Source organism: Melanotaenia boesemani, chromosome 7 (assembly GCF_017639745.1).
Source record: "Melanotaenia boesemani isolate fMelBoe1 chromosome 7, fMelBoe1.pri, whole genome shotgun sequence".
NCBI lineage: Eukaryota > Metazoa > Chordata > Actinopteri > Atheriniformes > Melanotaeniidae > Melanotaenia > Melanotaenia boesemani.
The window spans coordinates 34,117,295-34,143,141 of record NC_055688.1 but is presented as its reverse complement, the minus strand read 5'-3'; the positions used below and the strand labels follow the sequence as shown (position 1 = coordinate 34,143,141).

Sequence of the window (25,847 nt, the reverse complement as noted above, 5' to 3'; positions counted from 1 at the left end):
GTTTTTGTCGTTAGTGGTTTAACTTCTCTTGTTCTTTGTACTGCTGCTGTCTTGGCCAGGAAATTCTTGTATGAGAGATTTTTAATCTCAACAAGTCCTTTTTCCTGCTTAAATAAAGTAAAAAAAGACGCTTGGTCATGATATTTAGAAATGGACTGAAACATAATTTCAGGGATTCATCCTACAGTGTTAGGGGACGACCCCAGGACGCCAGACTGCAGTAAAACTGCAAAAGTATTTTAGCAACCACCCTTTCATCCCCACGAAGCCAGGGATTAGCCTCCATGAAACCGACCATGTCTGAAGCCAGGTACCAACGTGGATCGGTTTGAGTCCTCTACTGTCTGCGGTACGGTGTGGACAGCAAAGCCGCACAACTCAAGGCTATGACGTCAATGTGACGAACGCATGGCAATTCCCAATCCACCCTTCCTCAAGTTTTTTATGCTTTGTAGTCAAGTATTTTTTTGAAGAAGATGCTCGACTTCTTCATTAGTCCAAAGAAATGTTTCTCTTTTGCTTCGCAGTGAATCCTCAGCTATCTTCTCTTCTCTGCTTCTGATATGAACTTCCTGCAACACGCAGTGAGCCTTTATCTGCGCATGCGTCGTTCTGCTGTACTTACTCTTTAGCGCCCCCACAGCCTTGTAGTATGTACTACAGCGGTGTCGTGGGGATGTTGAAGTTTTTCTCCTAGTCTTCGCCACCGTTTTCACACCTGAATCAGCTTCAGTGCCATGTGGACATAGCCTTAGTTTCCAAGTTTTACTCTAAAGGCAGAATTCAGGGTGAGTGCATACAAGAAGACGCCCTCAGAGAAAGCAGGAATTGGTGACTGAATGACCAATATGTCATGTTAATTTCATATTATCTATAATCAGTCTATCAGATGGATGGACGGAGCCTCCGTGATGTCACCCGTAAGTTTCTGAAGAGCTGAATTGAAGCTCATTGGGTCGTTCCCACTGTCGCCATCTTGGTAGCGTCACATGTGTCAACATTCACGGAAAATCCTAAAATAGGCAAAGAAGTGGAGCTGAGAGGGGGACTGTGAAGGTGGGGGTGGATGACTGACAACCATCAAACTCCAGGCTGCCTGTAGCTAAGAGCTAACCAAGCTAACCCGTAGCTAACAGTAGCTAACCAGCTATCGGAGGTAGCCGGGCTAAAGGCGAGCTGTTAGCCGGCTAAAAAACGCTGTTGTGCTGCACTCTCCCTTCTTGCTGCAGATATTGGATACCTGTCAATCAAAAGAACACGACCCTAATTATGCCGAATTTTAAGATTAAATAACATCCAAATGGTTGAGTAAGAAAAAAATTCCGTTGTCATGAAGGTAAACTTGACCTTTTAATCCTAAAATGATTTTTGTACCAGGCTTTAAACATGTTTATTTCTGCTGTGAAGTTGGTCTTTTTAACATGGGAGTCTATGGGGATTTGCTCTGTTTTGGAGCCCCTAGTGGATGAGGGGTGAACTGGATTTTTTTGTACTTCTACACAGACTTCACATTTTACCACAGTTGCCGCTTGTTGTTGATGCAACTTGTGTACTTATAACAGATGATTAGCATAATAAATAACAGTAAAAATGTTAAATATTTTAACTGCTAAACAATAACAGTTATTGCCAAGTTTCTATTAATTTCAAGCCTAAATTTCTGAGTTTCAAGCAAGAAATTTTCATTTGTGTCCTCCACTGAGTCAGATTTATGAGAACTCAGAAAATCCAACATGGCTTCCATGTGCATTTAAAGTGGTGGCAGCTGTAGTAATACATGGTTTCTCAGTACTGTCAATTTCTGTCTCATTAAAAAGTCCCATGCAGCACCATCAAGTATTCATCTGTAAACATATTGCTACTGTAACTTGAATGTGGATTAAAAACAAAACAAAACAAAAAAAAACTTACAAAGAGTCGCTACCAGCTGGTGTTGCTAGCAATAGCTAACCTGGTCTGTTAGCATGCAAACAAGCTTCAAAAAGACTTTCAACTACAAAAACTAAGGCTGTAAAGGGCAAACAGCAACAAAACCAAAGAGATTTCATATGTTAACTCATACTGTTTCTATGTAGCCTGGAATAATGATGATTGGCTTTAAAAACATTAGCTTTATCTATAAAATGGCACAGATAAGAACCACAAACAGTTTCAGTGTGCATGAAATATGCAGTCAAGTGCAACCATTCCTTCGTCAGATGTTAATCCAGCCCACTGATGTCGGGATCCTACAGGAAGTTAGGCTTAAAGAAGAAATACGCTCGAATCAGAGCGTCAGTCATGAGATTAAAAGCTTTAAAAACAGAACCTCCATAAATGTGCAAAGGTACACCACGTCATCACGGCAGCAGGAGCCAATTAGAAATGAGAATTGGGTTACTAAGAACATTTGATTTGAATGAGCTCATGTTTCCATGGGATTGTCTGAAAGCCTGTAACACAATGATCTTAGTCATTTCACCAAACTGCATTTTCTTGCTGAATCTTATTAAAAGCCTATCAGGAACCTGATCCTCATGGTAAACAGTCTCCACTGCAGCAGCCCCCGCCTGTAATCACACGCATGCAACAGTTCGTCCCCTGTTGATGCAGGAAGTTTTGAGAAGGTTATTACATTAGAGAGTGCCCTCTTATGTCCAGTGGTTTTAAGATTATAGGGTGATTCTGGTTTATTATAAATTAGGCCGTGTTTTGTCAATTTTTTTCTAATTATTACTGTTTTTATGGTGCTGGGCAAGATTGCAAAACAGAAAAAAGAAGTCAGAAAAAGCAGGAAACAGCTGGAGTCGGCAGAACACACCATTTAGGTTAAGTTTTCACATGATTGCTTTTGTATGTATCTTCTGCAAAATGAGTGATTATTAATGACATTTACAGACATTTTCTGGGACAGAATAAAATGCTTTTGACAATCAGGATAACCAGATGTTCAAAATTTTCCACAACTGGACCTCCAGAAATACTCTGGTGAGAAAGATGTCTTCGTAACAGACAGAAAGGATGACCTGAAAAATATAAAAAAGAAAAAAAGACTAATGTATTTAGACTGAAACTATCTCGGGACTGTTTTGCCTTAAAGGCCCCCATGTTACGTCTGTCTAAGGTTTCCAAATAATTTTGACCAGAGTGGACGTACATTCATTGCTTTATATTTCTGTTCCAACATATTTGCTAGACTGAAAGGTTCAGTCGGATCAACGTCGACTCATTCTTACAGCGCTGTAAAAAAATGATATGTAAAACAGTTTTGTCTGTTTATTTTCTTTTTTTTCCTATATTGTAAGTATGGGACAATACCAATAAGATTAGAACAATAGACTGTAAATTTATATGTTATAACATGGAAACACTAACTGTGAAAATACACACAATTTCCTCTTTTAAAAGGAAATATAATTAAATCTCACATAAGAAGAATAAAATATCTTAAAAGAAAGTGGTTAAACTACCAACTTTAAGTTTAATCTTGTAAATACTATTACTTTACTTTAACTTTATTTATGTTGTAGTAAATTAGGTGTACTTATATAATATATTGTTGGCCTAGAGGCTGAAGAGGTTTAAGTAAGTGGACTGTGGGCCCTTGAGCAAGGTACTTAACTTTTAACTACCACCTGGGCACCAGTAAGCCAGGCATCCCACTGGTCCAAGTGATTAATAAAGTATATTTTAGAGTTATTGGTGATATTATTTTATTATCTAACATGTTGACTTAATAGAAGAATCTTTCATAAAATTATATAATAAAACCAATTAATAAGAGTAATTTTAGACTACTTTTCTGTATTATGTTATTATATTGTTATATTATATTATATTGTTATATTGTTATATTATATTGTTATATTATATTATATTGTTATATTATATTGTTATATTATATTATATTGTTATATTATATTGTTATATTGTTATATTATATTGTTATATTGTTATATTATATTGTTATATTGTTATATTATATTGTTATATTGTTATATTATACACGCTATCGTCATTTATTAAACATTAAAAAGCTGAAATAATACAAACAATACTGTGTGAGAGTAAATGCATAAATCGGTTTATTGTGAAATTTTATTGTTATTTTACAATTAGTTTTTTTCTTGTTTTTTTCACACAGTATTTTTCTACCATTTTTACATTTATTTTTTTACAGTCTGTATAAGGATGTTTTTTAAATTTATTTTCTAATTTACATTTTTTGAAGGAGGTTTTTCAAATCTCACCATGGGAGAGTGACAGAAAGAAGCAGATTTATTGTATTTCAGGATTCTACCAGGTATCCCTTATGCATAGAGCCCTGAGGCGTTCAGTTTGCCCCAGTGGTTGTGGTGCTTTTACTGGCTGAATTACAGGGTGTTTCTAATGTGGACGTTTCAGAAACTAGCCTGGGGCTTTGGGGGCTAAAACTTGCTTGAAACCTTTAGAGCCAGATCTTGGACGAATATACATGGGGCCTTTTTGAAGTCAGCAGGAAGCATCTAACACATATGCATGAGGTAATGCAGCAAAAGTAAATGAGAAAATTACAGCGTCTCACCCTGCTGCCCTCTATATGTTTCCTCCAGCTGACAAAGGGGAGCGGAGGAGGGTCCTTAGATCTCATTGCAGGTTGTTTAAGCAGGGCAGAGGGATTGTAATCCACAGAGACGGTTCTGCTGCACAGCAAAAGTGTGTGCGTGTGTGTGTGAATGGAGGTGTTGACAGCTACAAGCACAACCACCAAGAACCAGAAAGCACTGGCTGATCTGAGGGTTGATACAGCTATCTACAAGGGCTGATTTGATCCAGCAAACATCTTTGCACTCAGGCAGCTTCCTCTGAAGATGGTTTCCATGGCAATGGAAGTGGGGAAAAAATGTTAGAAGATCATTCAATCTCAAGGAAAATCTCTGAAAAGGGGTCTGTTGGTGAATATGTTTTTTTTCCTGCAGAAGACACAAACTGAAGCCAATTCAGAATTTTGTGTTTAAAAAGAAATTAAGGTTTTGACATAACCTTGAAGATAAATGATAGAACAGAGAGATCACAGCAAAGAGCATCTCTATGTCCCAGGAGCTGCAGAGCGAGACCAGCAGCAGCCTCAAAATCAATGTCCAATTGTGAGCCAAGAGGTAGAACTAATGGGAAGGCAAACCCGTCCACCTCGGAGGAGGAGAGGCCGACATATGCACCCAGAAAAGCAGCTTGTTTATAGGTCAATGCTCAATGAAGAACAAGAAAAGAAAAAAAAAAAAACAAGTTGCACAAAAATAAACTAAACCTCAGACATCAGAGCCCACCTGGTTGATGTGTTTGAGTTTATCGATGATCTGACTGATGACCGGCTCAGGGGGCTTGTTGCTCTTGGACTCGGAGCCGGGAAGCAGTCGTTTCAGGCCCGGTCCGGGAAACCTGAAAGGAAAGGAAGAACCGTTTTTATGTTGTTGACTCTTATCAAGGTGTTTTAGTGTGTGTGGACAGCTCAGTGTGGAAGAGCTGTGTAGCGACTCCAAACAGGGCTTTTATCGCCATCTAGTGTTTGTTAATATGAACAACAGATATTTGGCATCTTTATATTATTTCATATTTAAAACTAGATCTTGAGATTAACATAAAGGTGTAGTATTTTCACAGAGTTCCAGTATCTTTTACACTTTACACTCTAAAAGCTGCACTTTATTTAATATTTTCATCATTATTTTAGCAGCCATTTTTAGTTTTTTTTCTTTTATATGAATTTACTGATTTTTTTTCTCTCTATGCATTTTGTAGGAGTAGTACCACTAATTTTGTTGTAGCACCACATGCAATGACAATAAAGGCTTTATTCTCATTTCTGTAAACAGATTATTTAAGAAGAATAAGAAACCTTTATTAGTCCCTCAGTGGGGAAATTGCTTTGTTGCAACAGTGCAGGTGCAGTAAGCAGAAGAACAGGTGATATAAAAAAGAACACACACACAACAATAAACATTATGTACAGTATATAAATATGTTCATAAACATGTATATAAATATATAAACACAGTTTCCATGTGTTCATTGTAAAGTCTGACAGCAGCGGGGAGGAAAGACCTGAGGTATCTCTCCTTCACAGCGAGGATGGATCAGTCTGTCGCTGAAGCTCCTCTCCAGAGGATCTCCACTGCAGGGGGGGTCTCATGGTCCAGATTGGAGGGCAGGTTCACTAGGACCCTTTTGTCACCTACCTCCTGCACTGAGTCCAGAAAACAGCCCAGACAGAGCTGGACTTTGATGACTTTGTCCAGCTTCTCCCTCTCTGTGATGCTGCTGCTCCAGCAGACCACACCGTACAGGATGGCTGATGCCATCACAGAGTCATACAAGGTCCTCAGGAGCCCCCCTTCACTCCAAAAGACTGCAGTCTTCTCAGAAGATAGACCTGCTCTGACCCTTCCTGTACAGTGCATCTGTGTTGTGAGTCCAGTTTACTGTTATAAGTAAGGTATCTTATTAGTACCCAGGTACTTATAAGAGTCCACTGTCTCAATGTCCGTTTCCTGGACGTTCACCAGTGAGGGGACAGCAGACCAGCATCTGCAAAAATCCACCACTGGTTTTCATTCTGGTGTATGCTCAACATTTTTCATTCACCTTAAGGGATTCATCATGTATTTAATTAGTCAGGTTATATAAACAGTTAATACGTATATTTTCAAAGGAGACAAACATTCTCTAAATGTTTTAAATAAAAAGCCACGTTTTAAGTGTATTAACCTTTCAATTAGCAGTTTTTAATCATGTTCCTTGATGAGAGCATTAGCAGAAGTAACTTTTTTCCTGCTGTAGCTTTGAGGGTATTTAATCGTGACTGAGGAAATGCTGCTTCGATCACACTTACGTATGTTATCTAGAAAAGGAGCTGGAGCCTCTGAAACGTTCCTACAGGTGTTTCTCCACCTCTATCAGAGCCAGGAAGCTCTTAAGAGGACCTGAACGTCTACAGCAATTATATGATGAGCATCCTTATGTAAGGTGGTATGGAGGCCCTGGGGTGAACAACATGGTAGCGCTGGAGAAAGCATAAAGTTGAAAGCATTTTTCAGGAAACACAAAAACAAACAAAAAGCAGGGCGAGGTGACGCTCAACTGTTTGAGCATCTGCCCCATGAACAGATGTTTCAGCTCTTCATAGTAGCTGGCTATGGTTTGAATCCCATCCAGGAGACCTCTTCAGCAGGTCATTCTCTGTTATCTGACCCCGTTCTTGTCACTATAATGTCAATAAAAGCCCATGGAGCCCAAAATCCTTAACCTTTTAAAACCTGAGGTCCCGCTATTGGAGGACATTGACAACAGCTGGTGCCAAATTGTGCCAATATGGCCATTTTGGAGATGTTTCTTTAACTGTTTGTACTAAAATCTTTCTAATTGTGTTCTGCTTCACTTTATCAGTCTTCTTTGCAGAGATAATTTTCACATATTGTACTATAATCTGATGAAGGTTCAGAGTGACAGCAGCATCATTCCCTTCACAGACGTATTCAAATAGACCTTGTGGTTGCAGAGATGTACTCATTTCATTATGGTCATGCAATTTATTTATAATTAATAATTTTCATTTTTATTTTCAGAAGACAGTCATAGGCGTAATCACTGGTTCATGTTTTTAACTAGAAGCAATCAAACACACACTGCACGCAGGCAGGTGATGCACCTGTTGCTCATACCTGTCTCACATTTCTCTGAGTATAACAATAAACCAGAGAAGAACAATTAGTCCTTAGCAAAACGAACAGAAATGTTTCTGCTTGATGAGAATATTTTCCATAAAATGTTTTTGCTCCAGTATAGGTCGCAGCAACATCAGCATACAGTACAGGCTCCTTTCATTCATGTTCTTACAATAAAACTTATCATGATGAATCACGTGATACTTTTCACTTTTTTACAATAAAACTATCACGTAATAATGTAATAAGGTCCCTTTTTTAAATTTGGGTTACAGCTCCAAGCTTCCATAGGGGAAATAAAACATTTTAAAAATAAATTTAAAAAAAGTTTATTTATTTATTTATTTATTTTGTATATTTTAAATGTTTTCTAAAACATTTTATTTTTGCCTTTTTAAATGTCCTCTTTTCTGTGTTGTTGCTGTTTACTAGAGCTCAGCTGTGTTTACGTCTCCTGAAATGTTTCTGTTTTTATTTTTTATGGCTGGGATTGTTGAGAAATGCTTTTGCGTCTTGTTTTGTGATAATTGTTTTTTTTTTCTCCATTTGCATTTGATTTGATTTGCGTTGTGAGTTTTTGTCCCTCAGGGCCACCATAAACCAGTTTACTGCCGGGTCAGTGTATGTTTTGGTCATTGGCTTGAGTTGAATATTTACAACTAAAGAAGAGAATTTATTTGGTTGTTTCACTGTAAACAATTTAAAAAAAATGTTGAATATGAATGCGATAAAATTACTCATCTAATTTCATCTACCGGTTGGCAGATGTATTAGATTTAATAACTTTCACTATGAACTATGACATATATATGTGTATATATGTGTATATATATTTGTATGTCTATATATATATATATATATATATATATATATATATATATATATAAAATAAATGGGGTTTAATTTTTATTAATTCTTAGTTTCCAAAATACCCAGCGGACGTTTTTCCTTCCTGTTAAAATGAGAGTTTTTTCTTTACACGGTAAAGCTCTGGATGGGGGATTATATCGAAGTCAAGATTCGATGCACTCTGTTAGTTTTCTTTAACTAGGATTTTATTGATTATGAATTGGCTCCAGCTGATTTGTCTGTAAAGTGCCTGGAGATGACATTGTTGTGAAGTGGTGCTATACACTGAATCGTCATCAATATTTATAACACTTTTTGGATCTATGTTGGTCCCACAGGTGTTTCCGTGCTACGTTTTAACCCGTGTGGCTTCGACCATGTCCAGAAACGCTTCTAAATATTGGAATTCTGACACCTGACTGTGGTTAGGCAAAGCCTCAGAGTTCTCATCTCCCACATGGGATGTTTCAGGAGCGTTGTTGTTATGGACGGATGCACTGTGACTTCCATCAGGAGCATCACTTTCACTGTCGCTAGGTTACCAACTGTCATCCTCAGGAGGCAAATATTCCCCTCCAGAGTCAGAGATGATTATAAGCTCAGAAAGTTCTTCATCAACAGAAAAAACACTTGCGTGTTTTCTCTGTAATTCACTCTGCATCACCGACTGCGAGCGCTGCCTCATGGGCTCCGTATGGCCTCTTTTAAATGAGATTTCCTAATAAACTCTGAATAGATCCCCTCCCCTCACTTCCCCCACTCTCTCCTCGCCCACCAGTTGTGTTACACTGAAGATTCACGTCTGCCATCTCGCATTGGAAAGTGGTTGAAGCTTTTTCTGACCTGGTGCTTGTTACAATTTTTGTTTATTTTTTAAATATTCACTTCTGAAATATCCAATGGCCAAAACCTACACTGACCTCTGCCAATGTGTGTTTTTTTCAGGCACTGCAGTGATGATTGATGGTGAGGGTGGAGGTCATGCTGCAGCGTAAATGTCATCTTCTCTGATGGAGAGATGAAGGACCAACAAAGAGTGCGACGTGAGTTTCAGAGAAAAGGTTGGTAAAAGAGCCCTGATGGAAAAGATATGTGTGTGTGTGTGTACGTGTGTGTGTGTGCAAAGCATGAGGTCATACTGTGTTCTCATCACTGTGTTAGCACACACACTGACACACATGCACGTAGCTGACATCTCCATTCATCAGCCTCTCCACAAAGTCAGACTTTTCATTAAACTCAAATTACAGTTCCCCAGTTATTTATTCTTCTTATTAGCCATGATCTCACCCCCTCTCAGCTCCTAATTATCACATTAATAATGGAAAGATGTGTGATCAATTTAGCAGAGGAAAAGAGGAAATATGGGTCGAGGAGGAAGGATTAGGGAAGGGAGATTGAGTGAGGATAAGAAGCAGAGGCAGGTTAGTGTTTCATGTGATAAATGCAAGCCAGATAATTTTACCTGGATATAATTAAACACATCCACTGCTGAGCCTGAGTTGTTTTCCACTCTTAATTTTTTATCCAGTCACTTCTGTGTTGTTCCTCACTGATCACATGGGTAAACTCTTGTGATAACCTAATTTAATCAAACACCAATTAGCATGCTATTAGGTCTGGCCTGATTGAGCCCGCTGCCTCCCACAGCAAAATAAACAACAGATAAGAGACGGACTCTGAGTCTGACACGTTCACATCATCTGATGGATCGCAGCTCCGATCCCAAACATACAGACGGGTGCAGAGGTCGGCATTTTTAATGATTTATTTGAACAATCACCTTGATTTAGATCTGTCTGAAATACCTGAAAAAAAGTAAAAAAGCAAAGATGGCACTTTTACACACTGTAATACGTAACTTTAATTCTAATAGCATATATTTAGATATAACTTAACTTTAGTTGTTAATACTCATCTTACATGAGTCATAGACTTGTGCAAAAGTTGAATAAATAAATGTTCCTTTTATTTGTTACCATGAAATTAAAGGTAATTCAATGACTTTTACTTTTAGAGCTTAGTGATAGTTGAAACTACTCTGTACTTAAAACTTATTTATTTGGGTGATCAATAATTCACATGACACAATAAGGTTATCATTTTAAGTATGAAGTAAAAATAAACTATATTCAAACTGCATAAAACGTGTGTCCCAATAGGTCCACAAAGGCTGCTGTCGTGCAGATTTCAGATGTTTCCTGCTGCAGCACACCTGAATCGTAGCATCTGACAACAAGCTGTTGAGGAGAAACATTTAATTTGAATCAGATGTGTTCTCTTTTCTTACCTTTTTGCTGCTGTAGCGTGTAAATTTCCCCACACGTGATTAAGTTGTACTTAATGCTGGGCTGAGATTCTGCTGTCACACCTTGGATGACTTTAGATTTTATTGTCCCCGTCACCAAGTGGACAATAATGCACAAAACACAACAAAGCAAAACCAACCCATGGCATCCTCAGCAGGGCCTGTTGTTTACAGCAGCTATGAATGAGGCCATCAGGCTTTTTCCAGAACAAGCCTTCCTGCACTACAATGTCCTATATCAATGCTCTGAGGGCACTGGGGTGAAGTTTTCATGTGGATGTGTAGAGTTATGCGTGTAAGTTTAGTTTGGTTTTTAACAGAAAGCATGATATAAAGCAGGTACAGGACAGAGTGAAAGATGCTTTCATGCAGTGACAGAAGGACATGTGGGTCCTCTAAGTTCATGGATGGCTGACACTGTGATAATGTTGACGTCCCTTAAACCAAACAGGACTCCATCTATATTTTGTAACTTTATTCTTCCTGAAATGCATATATATAATTTATATTTTAGTTCTCAGAGGACGACTAGGACATATGGTGTAACTACTAATACGTTTACCAGAAGCACGCAGGCAGGTGACGTACCGTGTCGCATTTTCCTCCTTTCTGCTAGACAAGAATATCTATTCGATCTCCATTTAATGTCATATCACGTTATAATTCCCTTGGGTCGCAGCTCTATGCTTCCATAAAAAACAAATAATAAATAAATACAATAAATTATTTGGATAAAAATAAATTAAATTTTAAAAAAGTCCAGAAGCAGTTTGCCAGAAATGTGTGATAACAGGCGTCAAAGTGGAAGTGACGACAGAAAGCTGGAAAGAAGGCGCGTACCCTTCCTGCTGCTGGGTCACCCCATTAAAAAAAAGCACTGTAACAAAAAGACTTAAATGCTCATTCTGGACACTTGATCTCATCTTTTATCGCCACATCACACACCAGCGAGTTTCCACTGTCCAAAGCAGGGATGGAAGTGTTTTGGGTTGATACTGACTCACATCTTTCTCAGTTATCAGCGTAATGCTCTTTGATGTGGAGAGAAGTGTTGCTCCTCTGATCTCAGTTCCAGGTGGGGATGGCAAACACGCCTGATAAAAAGCTCCTCATTTAGCTCTGCAGATCACTCCCGGTGTATCGGACACGCTCAGCACCCGACTCCTCCTGAGCTTATTCCCTCCTCATCCACACCATCTAAATTTATCAGCATGAGACAATGCGCTCAGCAGACACCATGTTTTGGCTCCAGAGAAGGAAGGTCCTATCTGGGAGGATAAAGGAAGATGATCTACAACGAATCTCAGAGTGAAAATGTACCCAGATTGAATTTCCTGGCAAATGCCCTCGCAGATGACATGGAGAATTGCTTGCCGCAAGACATTGTAATCTCTCCATCATTTTGTCTCCCTTCCTGCCTCCCTGCATCCTCCTATCGCACTGTTTGGTCCAGCTTGCACTCATCCCCTCAGGACAGATCTGCCCTCATGCCAACCTCATGTCTCTGTCCTCAGACTGAGACTGTTTTTGTGTCAAATTCAGAAGCTCATAATTTATTCTCAGTCCTTCCTCTTGAGGTAAAATATTATCCTGCAGCTTCTCATCTGAGATTTGTAGCTCTGCAGCGATTAGATTTCACACGTATACACAGGTCTATATTTAAAAAAAGAAGTTATGATATCTCTAACTATCTAAGCTGGTGGAAAGAGAGGAGTTTTGTGGAGTGGAGCCAAAGGACGGGGCTAAAAATGAAATATACCAAATGTGGTTCTACGGGATGAAGGAAGGGAGAACGATTGAAACAGCAATTAACAACACGAGAAGAGGGTGACAGCGTGCCTGACATTAATAACATCCCATAGAGCCAAAGTCAAGATTTACACTCACACTCAGCGGGAGGAGGAGGAGGAGGAGGAGGAAGGAGGGGAAGCAGCCTGTGTGAAACTCATCAGCTCTGCGCAAACTTACCCTTCAAGTCACCTACACTCACAGACATGATCCTGGAGAGTTGGGGAATCAAGAGTCAGAGGAAACTGTTTGTATAAATGGCGATTTAGAAAGTAATGAACTCCACTAAGACTGGATTTCCCTGTGGTTGCACAGAGGCTGGGGTGTCCATCCAAACAAGACAGACAGCCATTTACCTGTCCGTCATCTCCTGGCCATTCCAACAGAGGGAGTGGTTCGCTGGAGAGGGCTCACGACTGCACAACGCCTCCCCAAGGCCGCTGTAGAAGGAGCTGAAGCCTCTCAGGGTGGTGATGAACTCCCTGAGGAGGAGGAAAAGTCAAAATATTCAACACAGAAAGACACAAAGGATAAAATTGTCTTTAGAAGGAGAGGAAGGCAGAAATAAAAAAAGAGAGAATTCAGCTTGATAACAGTGAAAGCAAGTCGATTGGATCCCCCACGAGAAGCAGAGATTAAAGGAGGCCAGAATAAGCAGCGTCTCTGTTCCTAATTGACATTAATCTGGCTATTGTGCAGCTGAAGCCAACAGCCCTGCTGAGCAGTTATTACACTGCTCATTTAAGCCTCCAGTGGAGAAAGACTGAGTGTCACACGAAAACAGGAGGGGATCTGTCCACAGTGTCAGAGACTATTTGTAGGTCAGATGTATATTGCTTCTGAAGCACAGGGGAAAGGAAGAGCTGCATGTGAAGGGGGGGTTACGGGCCCCGATTTCCTCACCTGCGGAGGCCCGCTAGTGTCTCATCAGAGTCCGAAGGCTGAGCACTGCGGGGTGCAGAGGCCGCGGGAGACTGGTTTGGAGGAGGAGAATCCACAGAACGAGAAGCCCGCTGAGGAGAGTTTCCGCACATCCCGCTGACCTGCAGAGCAGAGAGTAGAAGCACTGAACGGCCGAAATCTGAGCCTAAAACCCAGGGCCACTGCAAGCCATCTGGGTGCCCCAAGCACAACTTATCTGCACCCCAGAAACGTGCAGGTGTCTTTATTTCCAAAGTAAATTCTCACTGCAGCAACCACGTCCCACTATGACGCTACTGGTTGCTGCTAGTGTTGTGTTAGTTACTGAAAAAAACTAGTAGTACTAGTTAGTTACTGGTTACTTCATTCAAATAGAAACTCACTTACACCAAAAAGTAAAGCATTAGAGGAATTTTACACATTTTGTCATGTCGGTTGATGGTTTTGGTGTTTAGTGTCATGTTGTGTGTTTTTTGGTCTTGTTTATTAGTTAACCTGGTCTGATTAGCTCATTTACGTCACCTGACTAGTTGGTCCTTCTGTGTATTTATACCCTTTCACCTCCTCATGTCCACGGCTTCGTGACACATTTCTAGTGTTGTGAAATTAACACATAATAATCGTAAAATTGTGATTGCTTCCTTGATGATAATTGTACAAAGAAAACCTGTAATCATGACATCCCTACATGTCAGAAGCTCAGAAATCACACATCTGTCATTCGAAAGTGAACGATGACTCGTCCATTTTAAGATCTATGATTGGCTGATGGGGGCGTGTCTGTTCCTGTTTTTTATTTCTGTATGGAAATCGGATGGAGTGAGTAGATACGGAGCTGATTTTACAGCTGTTAGTCGATCTTTTTGTTTGTTTTTAGCCTAGTTACAGCTGCTTTTATTTTCCTGTTACTGTCAATACTGAGTCATGCGTCACCATTCAGAACCAAAGAAAAATATGATTTATAACTTTAAGTATGCCATTAAAAATGATTATGACTTATCATCTGGTGCTCGACACGTAGTGTGTGATGCCCGTGGTGGGAGTGCAGCTCTACCCAAACTTCATCCCCCTACTGATGAAGTCCTGAACCTCTTTATTCCAACTCTATGCAAACTGTCATCTGTGAGGGTGCATTTATTTTTGGGAAGGATAAAAGCGGGGGGGATTTGCATAACAAACAAGTCATTGTATCTTCTGCCAGCTGTGTTGGAATTTGTAATCATAACACTCCAAACCAACGAGCGTGAAAGCACGGCCTCTCGTTTGCTGCGTCTGTCCCAGTATAAATGCCATTGTGTCTCCACATAGGACAACATAACAATAACAAATAAGGAGTCCTCTCTGTCTCTCAGAGATAATGGACCTGGCACATTCTTTTTAGGTGCAATAAAAATGCAAATGGCTGTTAATGTTAAGCTTGTGGTTTAATGATTTGGCGGTTGTTTAATTTCCCTTGAGGATTCTGGCCGAGGCTTAATTCTGCCATGTAATGTTAACAGCTAATTGTACTCTGCTCCCCTTTAAGTGATCAGGCTGGCATGACTGCTGCAGAATACTGATGTGGCCTGACAGAGCGGCACTGGACGTCTTCATCTTACACTAACTGGGGCCACTTACAGCACATGCACAGAAAAGAACAGCATCAACAAAAATGAATTCCTTCATTTATCACTTGCTTAAGTATAATGCACCTAAACCCATTAACATGACACACTCCTACATTAAATTCTCTGCAAGCACACACACATGTTACTTAAGCACTCACACACAAATGCTGATGCACAGAAATGCTGATCGGCTGTAACGTAGAATCATCAGGGTTAATCAATATGGCCTTGTCATGAAAGGATGCAGTGATAGCTGCAGCTTCATTTAACACACAAACACACTCACACAGACACGCAAACATGCTGCAGCTGACTTCCATTCATTCTGGGCAGTTTGTACTTTTATGAAAAACAAAGTGCACCCTTTTCAAACTATGTGGTCTCACATATTAACACACCGTAAAAATAAAATCCGGTCAGCCAGGTCAATAAATGACGTACCGAGTGGTAGATTTTTAGGTATGTGTTAATTCATTACCTGGTTAAAAGACATCAGCAACAACATGAGGGTGCAATCACACCAGGATAGTCTGGGGGACTCTGTTTGATTGGGTGGGGACTTCCTTCATTTTGGTTACACTGCCCTTTACTCAAGCAGACCGAACTGCCTGGACAACGTCACGTAGTTACAACAACTGCTCACTATGGCTGATAAATAACCAACGGCTTAAAAGAAAGAAAAATTTAATCTGACTCATCAATTGGCCAGGATGAAAAATGGAAATAAACCCCAAGTAAATAATACAGAAAACCATGTTTATGACTTTACTTTGGTGTTCAAACCTTATGTTTGAAAAGAAGCTATGGCGCTCTGTCACCTTTCTTTCTTTGCTTCAGTCTATGATCTGTCGCCTTTCTATAAGGTTTATTTTTCCTCTCCTTGCTCTCTGATATGACATATCCCAAGGAAATGAAGGATATTTTTACAACTACAATGGTTGTATGTATAATATAGATCCCAAAAGAAAGCTGAGACATGTCAGAATAAAGACATGTGCCAGCTCATGCTTCTCATGAACTTGCGTTGGATGTTTGACTTTCCTATGATCCAAACACTTTCACGTTCAGTTCATTCAGTTAAAAATAGTTCATGTTCATAGAACTAGTTCAAAGTTAATTTTGTTTTAAGTTACAGAAACCTGTAACTAACCAAATAACCTGTTGCTGGGAAGTTGTACCCCTGAAAGGTAGTGTGATCTGGGTCATTTGGGTCTGTCAGAGGGGGCCTCGCCCTTTCCTAATGGCTTTATTTTATTGTGAGGACGGATGCTTTAATCCCACATCTCTTCAAATTATAAGTCTCTGACATTCTAACCTGCTTTTTAAGTGCAGGCAGACATAATTTGCTTAGAATTGTTAGATTTTTACTGTCAGAATCTTCTGCAGATACCACTTAATATTCCTGTAAGTATAATAAGGACACGACGCATGTGATGCACACACTGCGTCTGCAGCTTCCTTTCTTACACCTCCACTCGCCATTTCAGAGCAGGACTGCATCGCGTTGCCGGTTTGCTTTGCTTGAAGTGGAGAAATTAGCAGAAGCTCTAAAGTGCACAGTGCTATTCTCATGTTTTTCTTAAAGTCCTGTATAACTGTTTGAGGTTTGAACTGTGTTTTGTTTGGATGTGATGTCAGTGCTTGGTAGAGTCTTTAAGCTGAGTTTCTCTACCTCATTCTGGTATGCTACATGTTCGGATGGCTGCTTTCTTGTGCGTGCAAAGATCTTCTGTACTGCACGTGTCTCACGCTTTGATCCCATAAAGATGTCCAACACAAAAAGATTAAACTTCCGCTTTTTGGACTCAGATGAGCATTTGCAACAAGTAACATCCCTGATTACTCCACTGATTGTAGCTTAACATGTTCGTGGAGGAAATCATGCATACACACACCTCAGCCCATTGTCTTCCGCTCTCTCCTTCCACATCTTCCTCTCCTGTGATACCTTTGTTCTCATTCGCCTGCAGTGGGTGCCGATGCTCCCAAAGGCCATGATTAATGTGATTCAGGCTGTTCATCTTTTTGTTTGTGAATTCTCAGGAAGCCGTAGGGGAGTTGTGGCACAAGGGAGAGAAAGATCTCCCCCCCCCCGCCAATTGTTTCTGGATTCTTCAAGGAAGGGGCTCATTAGTGAAGTATTAATATCACCCAGGGCTGGACTAACACAACCAACAGGAGAGAGTGCAGATAAAGCCTGCTTCAGCATGAGAGCTTGGAAATATCCGCACACTTTTATCTGCTCTGAGCAGCCTGCCTCACTGAGGGAGAGAGGTACTGATGGCCAGCAGCACACACACACACACACACACACACACACACACACACACACGCACACACACACACACGCACACACACACACATTTACATACCTGTATCTTGGTTTCCATGCAGCACATTGCAAATAAAGCTGCAAACAAATCGATGGAAATGCACATCGGCTGGTGTGAATGTATGATCGAGCTGTAACATTAATCTTGCTCACAAAGACCTCTGTAATAAGCAAACAGTTTCAGGAGGAAAGATGATACTATCAGTGTAATACGGTGAGTATGGTGAGTAATGTTTGCGTTCCTGAGCGAAGTTAAGGCCTGAGGGGATTGGGTGGGGGGCTGAGTCAGCACTGAGCCTCCTTCTTCTCCTCTATGGATTCCTGTCACTAGCAGGGGAACTGGCTGGTGAGTTGCATACATAAAAAAAGGACTGGAAATGAACAGAACTTATTTCATTGTATGACTTTAAATCCAGACTGAGAGCACTTGAGACAGTCTCTTTAACTTGTAACTGTTTTCATAAGTATTTTAATTGTTTATTTTAACTGTTAATTGTTGTAATTAATACTCTAGTTGTAACTGATACTTTTTCCTGCTTCTTGGCCAGGACTTCCTTGCAAAAGGTGTTTATAATCTCAATGGGACTTCCTGGTTAAATAAAGGTTAAATAAAAACAAAAATAAAATAAATTACAGGGACTTTATCTGAGCTGAATCCAAAGCAAATTGAGGGAAACGTCTCACCAAGTGATAAGTAAAGCAAAACCAGTCTGATGTTCACATCCTCAGATGGATGTTACTCTGAGGAAGAAAAGAATTGTCTCTCAATCCTTCACAATGAGAGACAATTCACTTTGAGATTTAAATCAAACAAGTCTAGTTATCTCAAGAATTATTTCTCATCCTCTACAGCTGACCACAAGTGCTTCCGATTTACCATCAACTATTCTTGCTTGTGGTGTTTTGCTGTGATGACCATGAATCTATAAAGTCAAGGTGGATATTAAAGACGGTTAATGAAAAATGCTTCTCTGACACATGCACAGGTGGTTTTTTGTGTAGCCGTGTGATTCCCAGAAGATGGGAATCCAGCCATCACCTTGTGTGTCATCATTAGCTCTTTTCAAACTGTTTTAAAGGAGACTGATGTTCTTGGCTGGGGTGTGCCATGTGTCAGAACAGTAATGAAGGTGAAGCACAACTGATTTGAATCTGAAATAGACGTATTAACATGAGCAAAGTAGACATCTTGCTTTGCTCAACTTGTTTCTTGGATCTGGAGCTTCATGATAGATAGCTTAGCAAACAGCAGCACAGGTGACAGCCAATCAGATCAGTGGGCTGATTGCATGTCACTGACTGGCTTCAAAGGTCCGACCCACCGTTGTTATTTATCTCGTCTCTGTGTAACTTCTGTGTGTCTCTATCTGTCTATCTAAGAGGAGAGACTACTTTGCTGTGTATGATCATGTCTGTGAGTCTGATGGAGGGTTTCCGTAAAAAACTTATAAGTGTAACTTCACCTCCTACTTTCTGCATAACTCCACTCACTGCCAAATTTGGAAAAATGCCAGAAACTGCAAGGGTTAGGGTGGGAAGTGTGGGGTGATCCGGGGGTGGAGAGTGGGCGGGTCGGACTACACAGGTAGAAATTATTGAATGACAGACAGCACTTCAGCTCAATGGCAAGATGCAAAGCGAGATTCACAAAGCAGCTACGCCACAGAGCGTCTTTGAGGACTTTTTCCCTCCTGATTCTCCTCAGCTACACATGAACCAGGTGGTCCTGCAGCGTATCAGTCTGATCCGTTAGCGCTGTTAGCTGCCTGTTAGCTGCCTGTTAGCTGCCTGTTAGCTGCCTGTTAGCTGCCTGTCAGCAGCTCCAGCAGCTCTGGAAAGCTGTGGAGACTCGCGGCAGGTTGTGGCAGCTGCAGGAAGTGCTGCTGGAAGTTGCTGCTGCTACAATTTTAGATCAACAGGTAAAGAATAAAGTCCGGTTGTTACTTTTAGACCCGTCAAAAGCACAAATCCGTCTAATTGCAGCAATATTTCTGCAAAGCTTTGCAAAAGTCAAGAAGTCTGAAACTAGTGACTTTACATCAGATAACTTCACATTCGCACATACTGTATAACAGTCGGCATCATTTCTATGCCTGCAAGATGAAGACCTGCTCTTTGTGCATCTGGAGGGAAGGGTTGTTTTTTCAATTTTCTTATGACATGAGAGCACCAAGTTTACTTCTTTGTCATGAACAAAAAACCTGATTTTACCTTGTAGGGGGCATTTTAAGTAATGTTTGATCCACAAAATCCATTTTTTAAAGTAATTTATAAAATAGCTCATTTCATAAACAGTATCAGTGGTTTTCATCACAATTAAGTAATACTATGTTGTTTACAGCTCAAAAAACACATTTTAGGGTGTACTACCCCTTTAAGAACAAATCTAAGACGATGTTGCTGAATGATGCCAATGACCAGAAAAGATCTGGTTCCTTTTCCACAGATTCTGCATATTCATGAGCAGTATCAATTTAAAGTAATTGCACCTGGCTCATTTGGAGGGAGTTTTATCTATTTAGTGCAGGGATGTCTAACTTTGATCCTCGAGGGCCACTGTCCTGCAGGTTTTAGATGATTCTTTGCTTCAAAACACCTGATTCAAATGAAATGCATATCTCCAACAGCTTGCTGTCAAGTTCTGCACAAGCCTGTTAATGACCCATTAAACTGAATCTGTGCTGAAGCAGGGAAACATTTAAATCCCTCAGGACAGCAGCCCTCGTTTAATGTAATGATGCTAGCAAAATGTGCATACATGCAGGCAAAGGGCAGAAAATTGCCCAATTACAGGACATAATTAGAGACAAATAGGAAAGGTTGCTTAAAACTGCAGGATTTACAAAATCAATCAATAAATAAATCATTTAAGCAATATCCCAAGAGCCTAAACTGGTACCCCTACACGGATATTTACCCATTAGCTCAGGGTAATTGTTTGTTAGCTCAAGATATATGGGCAAAGGTGTGGATTTTTATGAGGACTGTGGATTTATTCCCACTGAAACAGCAGGGATAAATGTTAGCAACTCTGCTGTTTCTCTGGTGTGTGAAATGCTTTTTGAGTCTCAGTTTGAGACAGTAAAAGAGCAGACTGATGGTTTATGGTGTAAAATGCGCCATGGCGTTTACAAGTTTATCAGGGGGGAAACAGAACAGGTGTGTAGAGTCTCCTTTTATTGCATTTGTCACTCATGACAGGAGTGAAGCTACCTGTTTATACTGCAGTCATATCTGATCTAAGTCGTTGCAGTAATCAAGCACATCTGGTATATTTCCACTGTCAAGCAAGGAGCAGTGCATGGATTTCCTGCATCAGTAATATGCTAATGCAGCATCATAAATGTAACATTAGCATGTTTTTTATGCATGCTAATGTTACAGATAACAAACTCTGTAGCTAAACTGAGCAAGTATTACATCTTTTAGCTTGTCAGTTTTCCACACAAACCATTTTCCCTCACTGTGGAGCAAACTCTTTGCAGTGTCAGCACTACCTTCAGTTTTTCACTGTAACAAGAATCATATAAGCTAGCTGCTGTAGAGCTGATTGATGAGTGTAAAAGGTAAATCAAGATAAAAGTTTCCACCAGGCTGCTTTATTAAAGGAAATATTCACATGTCAGTATGCTATATATAGTACACTTTAAAACATTCTTTTAATTAGCTGAATCGCTTTATTTGTAGCCTCTGGCAGCTCCAGAACAAGCCCCGGGGTTCATGTAGCTTCTGGGTCTAACTTGCTTAGGGAGGGTTAAACTGTGCATCATTCCTTGATGCAGGGAAATAAGCGGTGGTAAAAATACTGACCGGGTATGTGCCCTGGTTTTAAGGCCACGGTTTGGTTCTTTTCGGAACAAAAGTGCCAAACATAAAACTGCTTTTGTACTCGTTTGAGTAAACAGGAATAGTTTTAAAAGAATTTAAAATAAATAAATAAATAAGAAAAGAGAAAACTGCTTGCAGTAAATTCTCAAATAAAAGATTCACAAATAAATCCATACAATAAAATACATCTAAAATAATATTTAACAGTTTCAATCTTTATCTTTTAGGAAAGTCCTACATCAATGCTTTGTCTTATCTTTTAGGAAATCAATATAAACAAACACAACAGAGGAGTCTAAACTATTTAATTATTTTCTATTTTTTTTAAATGAACGTTCCTTTAGGCCCTAAGCATTAAGCATTAAGAACTCCAGCTTGTAGCCATGTTCACGTTCATTTAACCTTCATGTATTTTGTCCACATTGTCTGTGGAAAGAGCAGATCGTTGGCAGTACCCTCTCGCTGGGGACAGACGTAGACTGACATTAATGTTCCCTTGTTGCTGTTTCAAATGAGTTAAAATGTTTGACGTACAGCCAAAAGCCGATCTCCACTGCACAATGCCAGCACACTGCTTTTGTTTTATCCACCTGTCTTTACATTTACATACTTCACTGGGAAGTAGGGGTGTATGTGATACTGCAAGATTTGGTATTGTTCTGATACCAAGTAAATAAATGGCTAGTATGGTCTATACCATGGTATATCATGTTAGTTTGTCTGTCTGTTAGCAGCCTAACTTAAAAAGTTATGGACAGATTTTGATAAAATTTTCAGGAAATATCAGACGTGGAATAAAAGAACAAGTAATCTAGATCATCGCCTGTATCCAAGATTTTTTTAAAGGATTCTCTTATATGGGGAGATAGAGATAATTTTGCCATTAGAGCTTCTAACTAAAAATAATGCATGTGGCCCATGAACTAAAATGTAAACTTACACACCTGGTTTACTGGTTTACGGGGTTCTTGGCTGAGAAATTATTCTATCGGGGGCACAATGTTGAACAAAGGTTGAGAACCACTGATGTAACTGACCTGTTTCCATTTAACCCAACTAGTCACATCATGTTCCTGCAGTTTCTTTTTAGAACAACTTACTTTTCCAGCCGTTTATAATCTCCATATGTCAGAGATTAATTTCTGCCACCAAAGTGCAGATGTGCCAGTTTGTTTCATAAAATAGTAAAACATCATACTTTCAGCAGATGATATCATCAGCCTCATCACATAATGGCCTAAGTCATATTTTAAGGTTTTATGGGCAATGATGCACATGTTAGAAAGTTAAAACTAGTCAGATATCAAAATTCAGGACCATTATCACCATTTGTTCTCACAAATGGTTCATATGATTCCTTCTAAAAAATAATGCACACATATTGGTACATATCCCTACACCTCACTGGAGGCGCTCTGCTGCGTCTGCAGGACTTCTATGGTTACACGAGGCAGAAAATGCAGAAAAAAAATGTGTTTAATATGTTTATCATATTTTACTAATTTAACTATGGTACATTAATAAAAGTTTGGTATTCTAATAATGTTATTTTTTGTGTGTAGTTGTGTGTGCTTCTTTATTGTGTCACCAGATCCTTTCAAATTAAACCTGACCACTGACTCTTGGATTGTTTCATTTCCTTGACTGAAAAGATAATTTTATCCTCCAAATAAATTTACTACTAATATTGGTAATAACAAGAATTATAGTAATATGCTGAACTACCCATCAGGTGCTCGTATGAGGGGCCCTGCAGCTTGAGTCAGACATTATCACTTCATAAAATCAACATTATCAGTGATTATCAGCCCAAAGAATCCCGATCCGGTCACACTGGACTCCTGTCCGCCAGCAGATATCAAACCCTAAGAATTATGGTGCATTATAAGCAAAAACTATGCCAAAATAAAGCACTTAAACTGTGATTATGAGCGACACATCAATGCTTCTAATTCCCAATGGACCTTAAACAAGTTAGATCATTGAATATAAAAACTAAAGAGTCATTTTTTTTACAAAGATTCTCAAAGGCATCTTATTCATCATCTTCATTTGCCTAATGAAGGACATCATCATGAGGCAAAACTTTTTTTTTCCTACTAAACAAAACTTTTTCATCTTTACTATTACATCTTGTACAAAAATGTAATTTAATAAAGTTATTTATTTAAAATCAATTAAATTTGCTACAGACTGTTATAACTTCATTTTTCGAGATAACAATAAAATGAACTTATGTTGAGATTAACTTCATAAATAATAATAGTGGAGTTTGGCCGCTCCGGGCTTCCGTACAGAAGCACTGCGAGCTGTGTAAAGCTGTTAAACTGGATGTCTTGGATTTTACGATGCAGATGAAACTGGGGCACCAGTGAGGCTGAAGCAGGAAAATCAGCAGTTTGGTGCAAACATCTGGATGGAAATGTATTTCTGAAGCTGAATGATGTTTCCAGCGATTCAACTGATGATCAGAAGCTAAATTAAACTTAAAAGCTGAGCTGATGTTCATTCTATTTCAAACATTTTTTCCATGGCAAAATCCATGAAACAAACTGGTTTTGGATTAGTCTCTCATTTTTCTGTTCACAGCTTGAAGACCCCTTATTTAATTATGATCTGCTAAACAAACAAACTGCCTACTTTTCATCATTAGGTCAAATGCTCATCTTTTAATTACACATGCAAATGTGCCTTCATTTGCATTGTCAAACAAACCACAGATCAATTCATCAGGGGCTTCCAGATAGCTCTGTTTGCCTTTTATAATTCAAATTAAACATAAAACTTAATTAAATATGAAAAACGGAATTAAATTTGGCTTGATAAATAACAGCTCTGATATATGTTACAGCATTTTTAAACGTGTGAAAGCTCGATGGTTTTACATGACAGAGCTGCATCTGGCTCCTGTGTCTAGTTTTCCTCATGTTCCTGGATATTAATTAGCAATAAAAACGTAGTAAAGCTTTAATTAGTGCTTATATCTCTTCTTTAATTCAACAGTTTTGATGTATTTGAGATATTTTGAGCTCAAAGGGCTCAAAGAAATGTTTGATTTAAGGTTCAAACTAACCACACAAACTCTTCTAGTCTTGGTCAGATCCTTCACATTCCTGTTTCAACCTACTTCCCGTCTTCATTTTCAGTGGAGGGGTCGCAGGGTGATGGATTTCTCCTCCACACTCTCCTGTCCTCTTCCCCCTTGGGCTCACTTTCACACTCCCTCCACCCTCTATCTATTCTCTTTTTCTCTCCTTCTCTTTGTCACTCTTTTTCTCCCGCTCCTCAGTAACTTGTTAAAAATAGAGCTTCATAAATCATGCATCCTCTCTCACAGCAGCGAGGAAAAACGAGAGGAAAAGAAATAAATGGGGGGATGAAAGAGCCAGAGAGGGGTGTGTGAGGATGAGAGACGGAGGTAGATGACATCAAGCTCCAGGAGAGGGGTGGGAAGTTGACAGAGGGATAGATTGAAGCAGCAGGGCTCTTGGCTGCCTTCGCCGTCTCTCTCAACATCACCTGATTCACCCTGGAGTTGCTATGGATGGAGGAAATGAATGTTAACATGCCAGAAAGTGGGCTGGTGAGCCATGACTGGTCATCTCACCAGCAGAGATACATGTTTCAAGTCCTCACAGGGGAGATGAGATGTCTCTCTCTCACACCTTAAGGACCTTTTTACTTAGAGACTCGATCTGTCTGCCACCCAAGAAATGGGGTCCCACTCCCACTGGAGAGGTGGTTAAGTGAGAGAGAGCAGCTGCAAGACACATGAAAGCACAAAACAAGCCACTGAACACCTTAGATCCATAATGCTGCGGTACAAAATATTATATCACTAAAAGGTTACTTAAGGTTTCATCTGAACTACAACACCACGTCTGGAAGTGACAGCCGTAGAAGCACAGTGGCGATTTCACACATTAGCAAACAAGTAAAATACAGCTCACCACACTGCTTCTTTCACCTCTGTACACATTCATTTAAACGTCTCTTTGTACTTCAAATAGTATTATTTAATTAGATTTTGGTTAAAGCAGATGATTCTTTAAAGTGGATACAGGAAATATACACTCTGTTACCTGTTACCGTCTTACTAGTACAGGTGTCATGTTGAATTGTGTTACCTTGTTAAAACATCCCAGGCTGAAGTTTATAGGTATATCTGTCGATCTGTGCAACCCCATCAGAAACAAATACCACACATATTTGTCATACAGTTAACAATATTGTGCTTTCAACAAATAGTCTGAAGACCATTAATCCACAAACGTACGCCATGGGTGTTCAAACAGCAAATAAATTTATGAAGGTAGGATGTCTCAACAGCGTAAATTAATGAATGTCTCCATTATTACGTTATATATTCAAAATAATTTAAAAATGCACAGTTTCTATGAAAATATATTTAATATATATGAAATTAAAGTTATTTATTCGATCGTAATCTAATCTAATCGACCGTAACCTAAAGTTACTGACACCACACATCTTTTTATAATGCAAACATGCTTCTCTGCATTTATTCACTTCAA

The 25,847-nt window shown here is 39.4% G+C and overlaps 1 protein-coding gene across 1 annotated transcript in view; it reads right to left on the bottom strand.

Moving 5' to 3' along the window:
- Positions 1-25,847, bottom strand: part of gpc3 (glypican 3) — a 266,165-nt gene that overhangs the window by 38,499 nt on the left and 201,819 nt on the right. The window contains exons 4-6 of the mRNA XM_041991058.1: positions 13,528-13,667; positions 12,981-13,106; positions 5,286-5,397 (exon numbers count right to left, since the gene is read on the bottom strand). Of these exons, the coding sequence (XP_041846992.1) occupies positions 5,286-5,397; positions 12,981-13,106; positions 13,528-13,667 (378 nt within the window). The remainder of the gene's footprint in view (positions 1-5,285; positions 5,398-12,980; positions 13,107-13,527; positions 13,668-25,847) is intronic.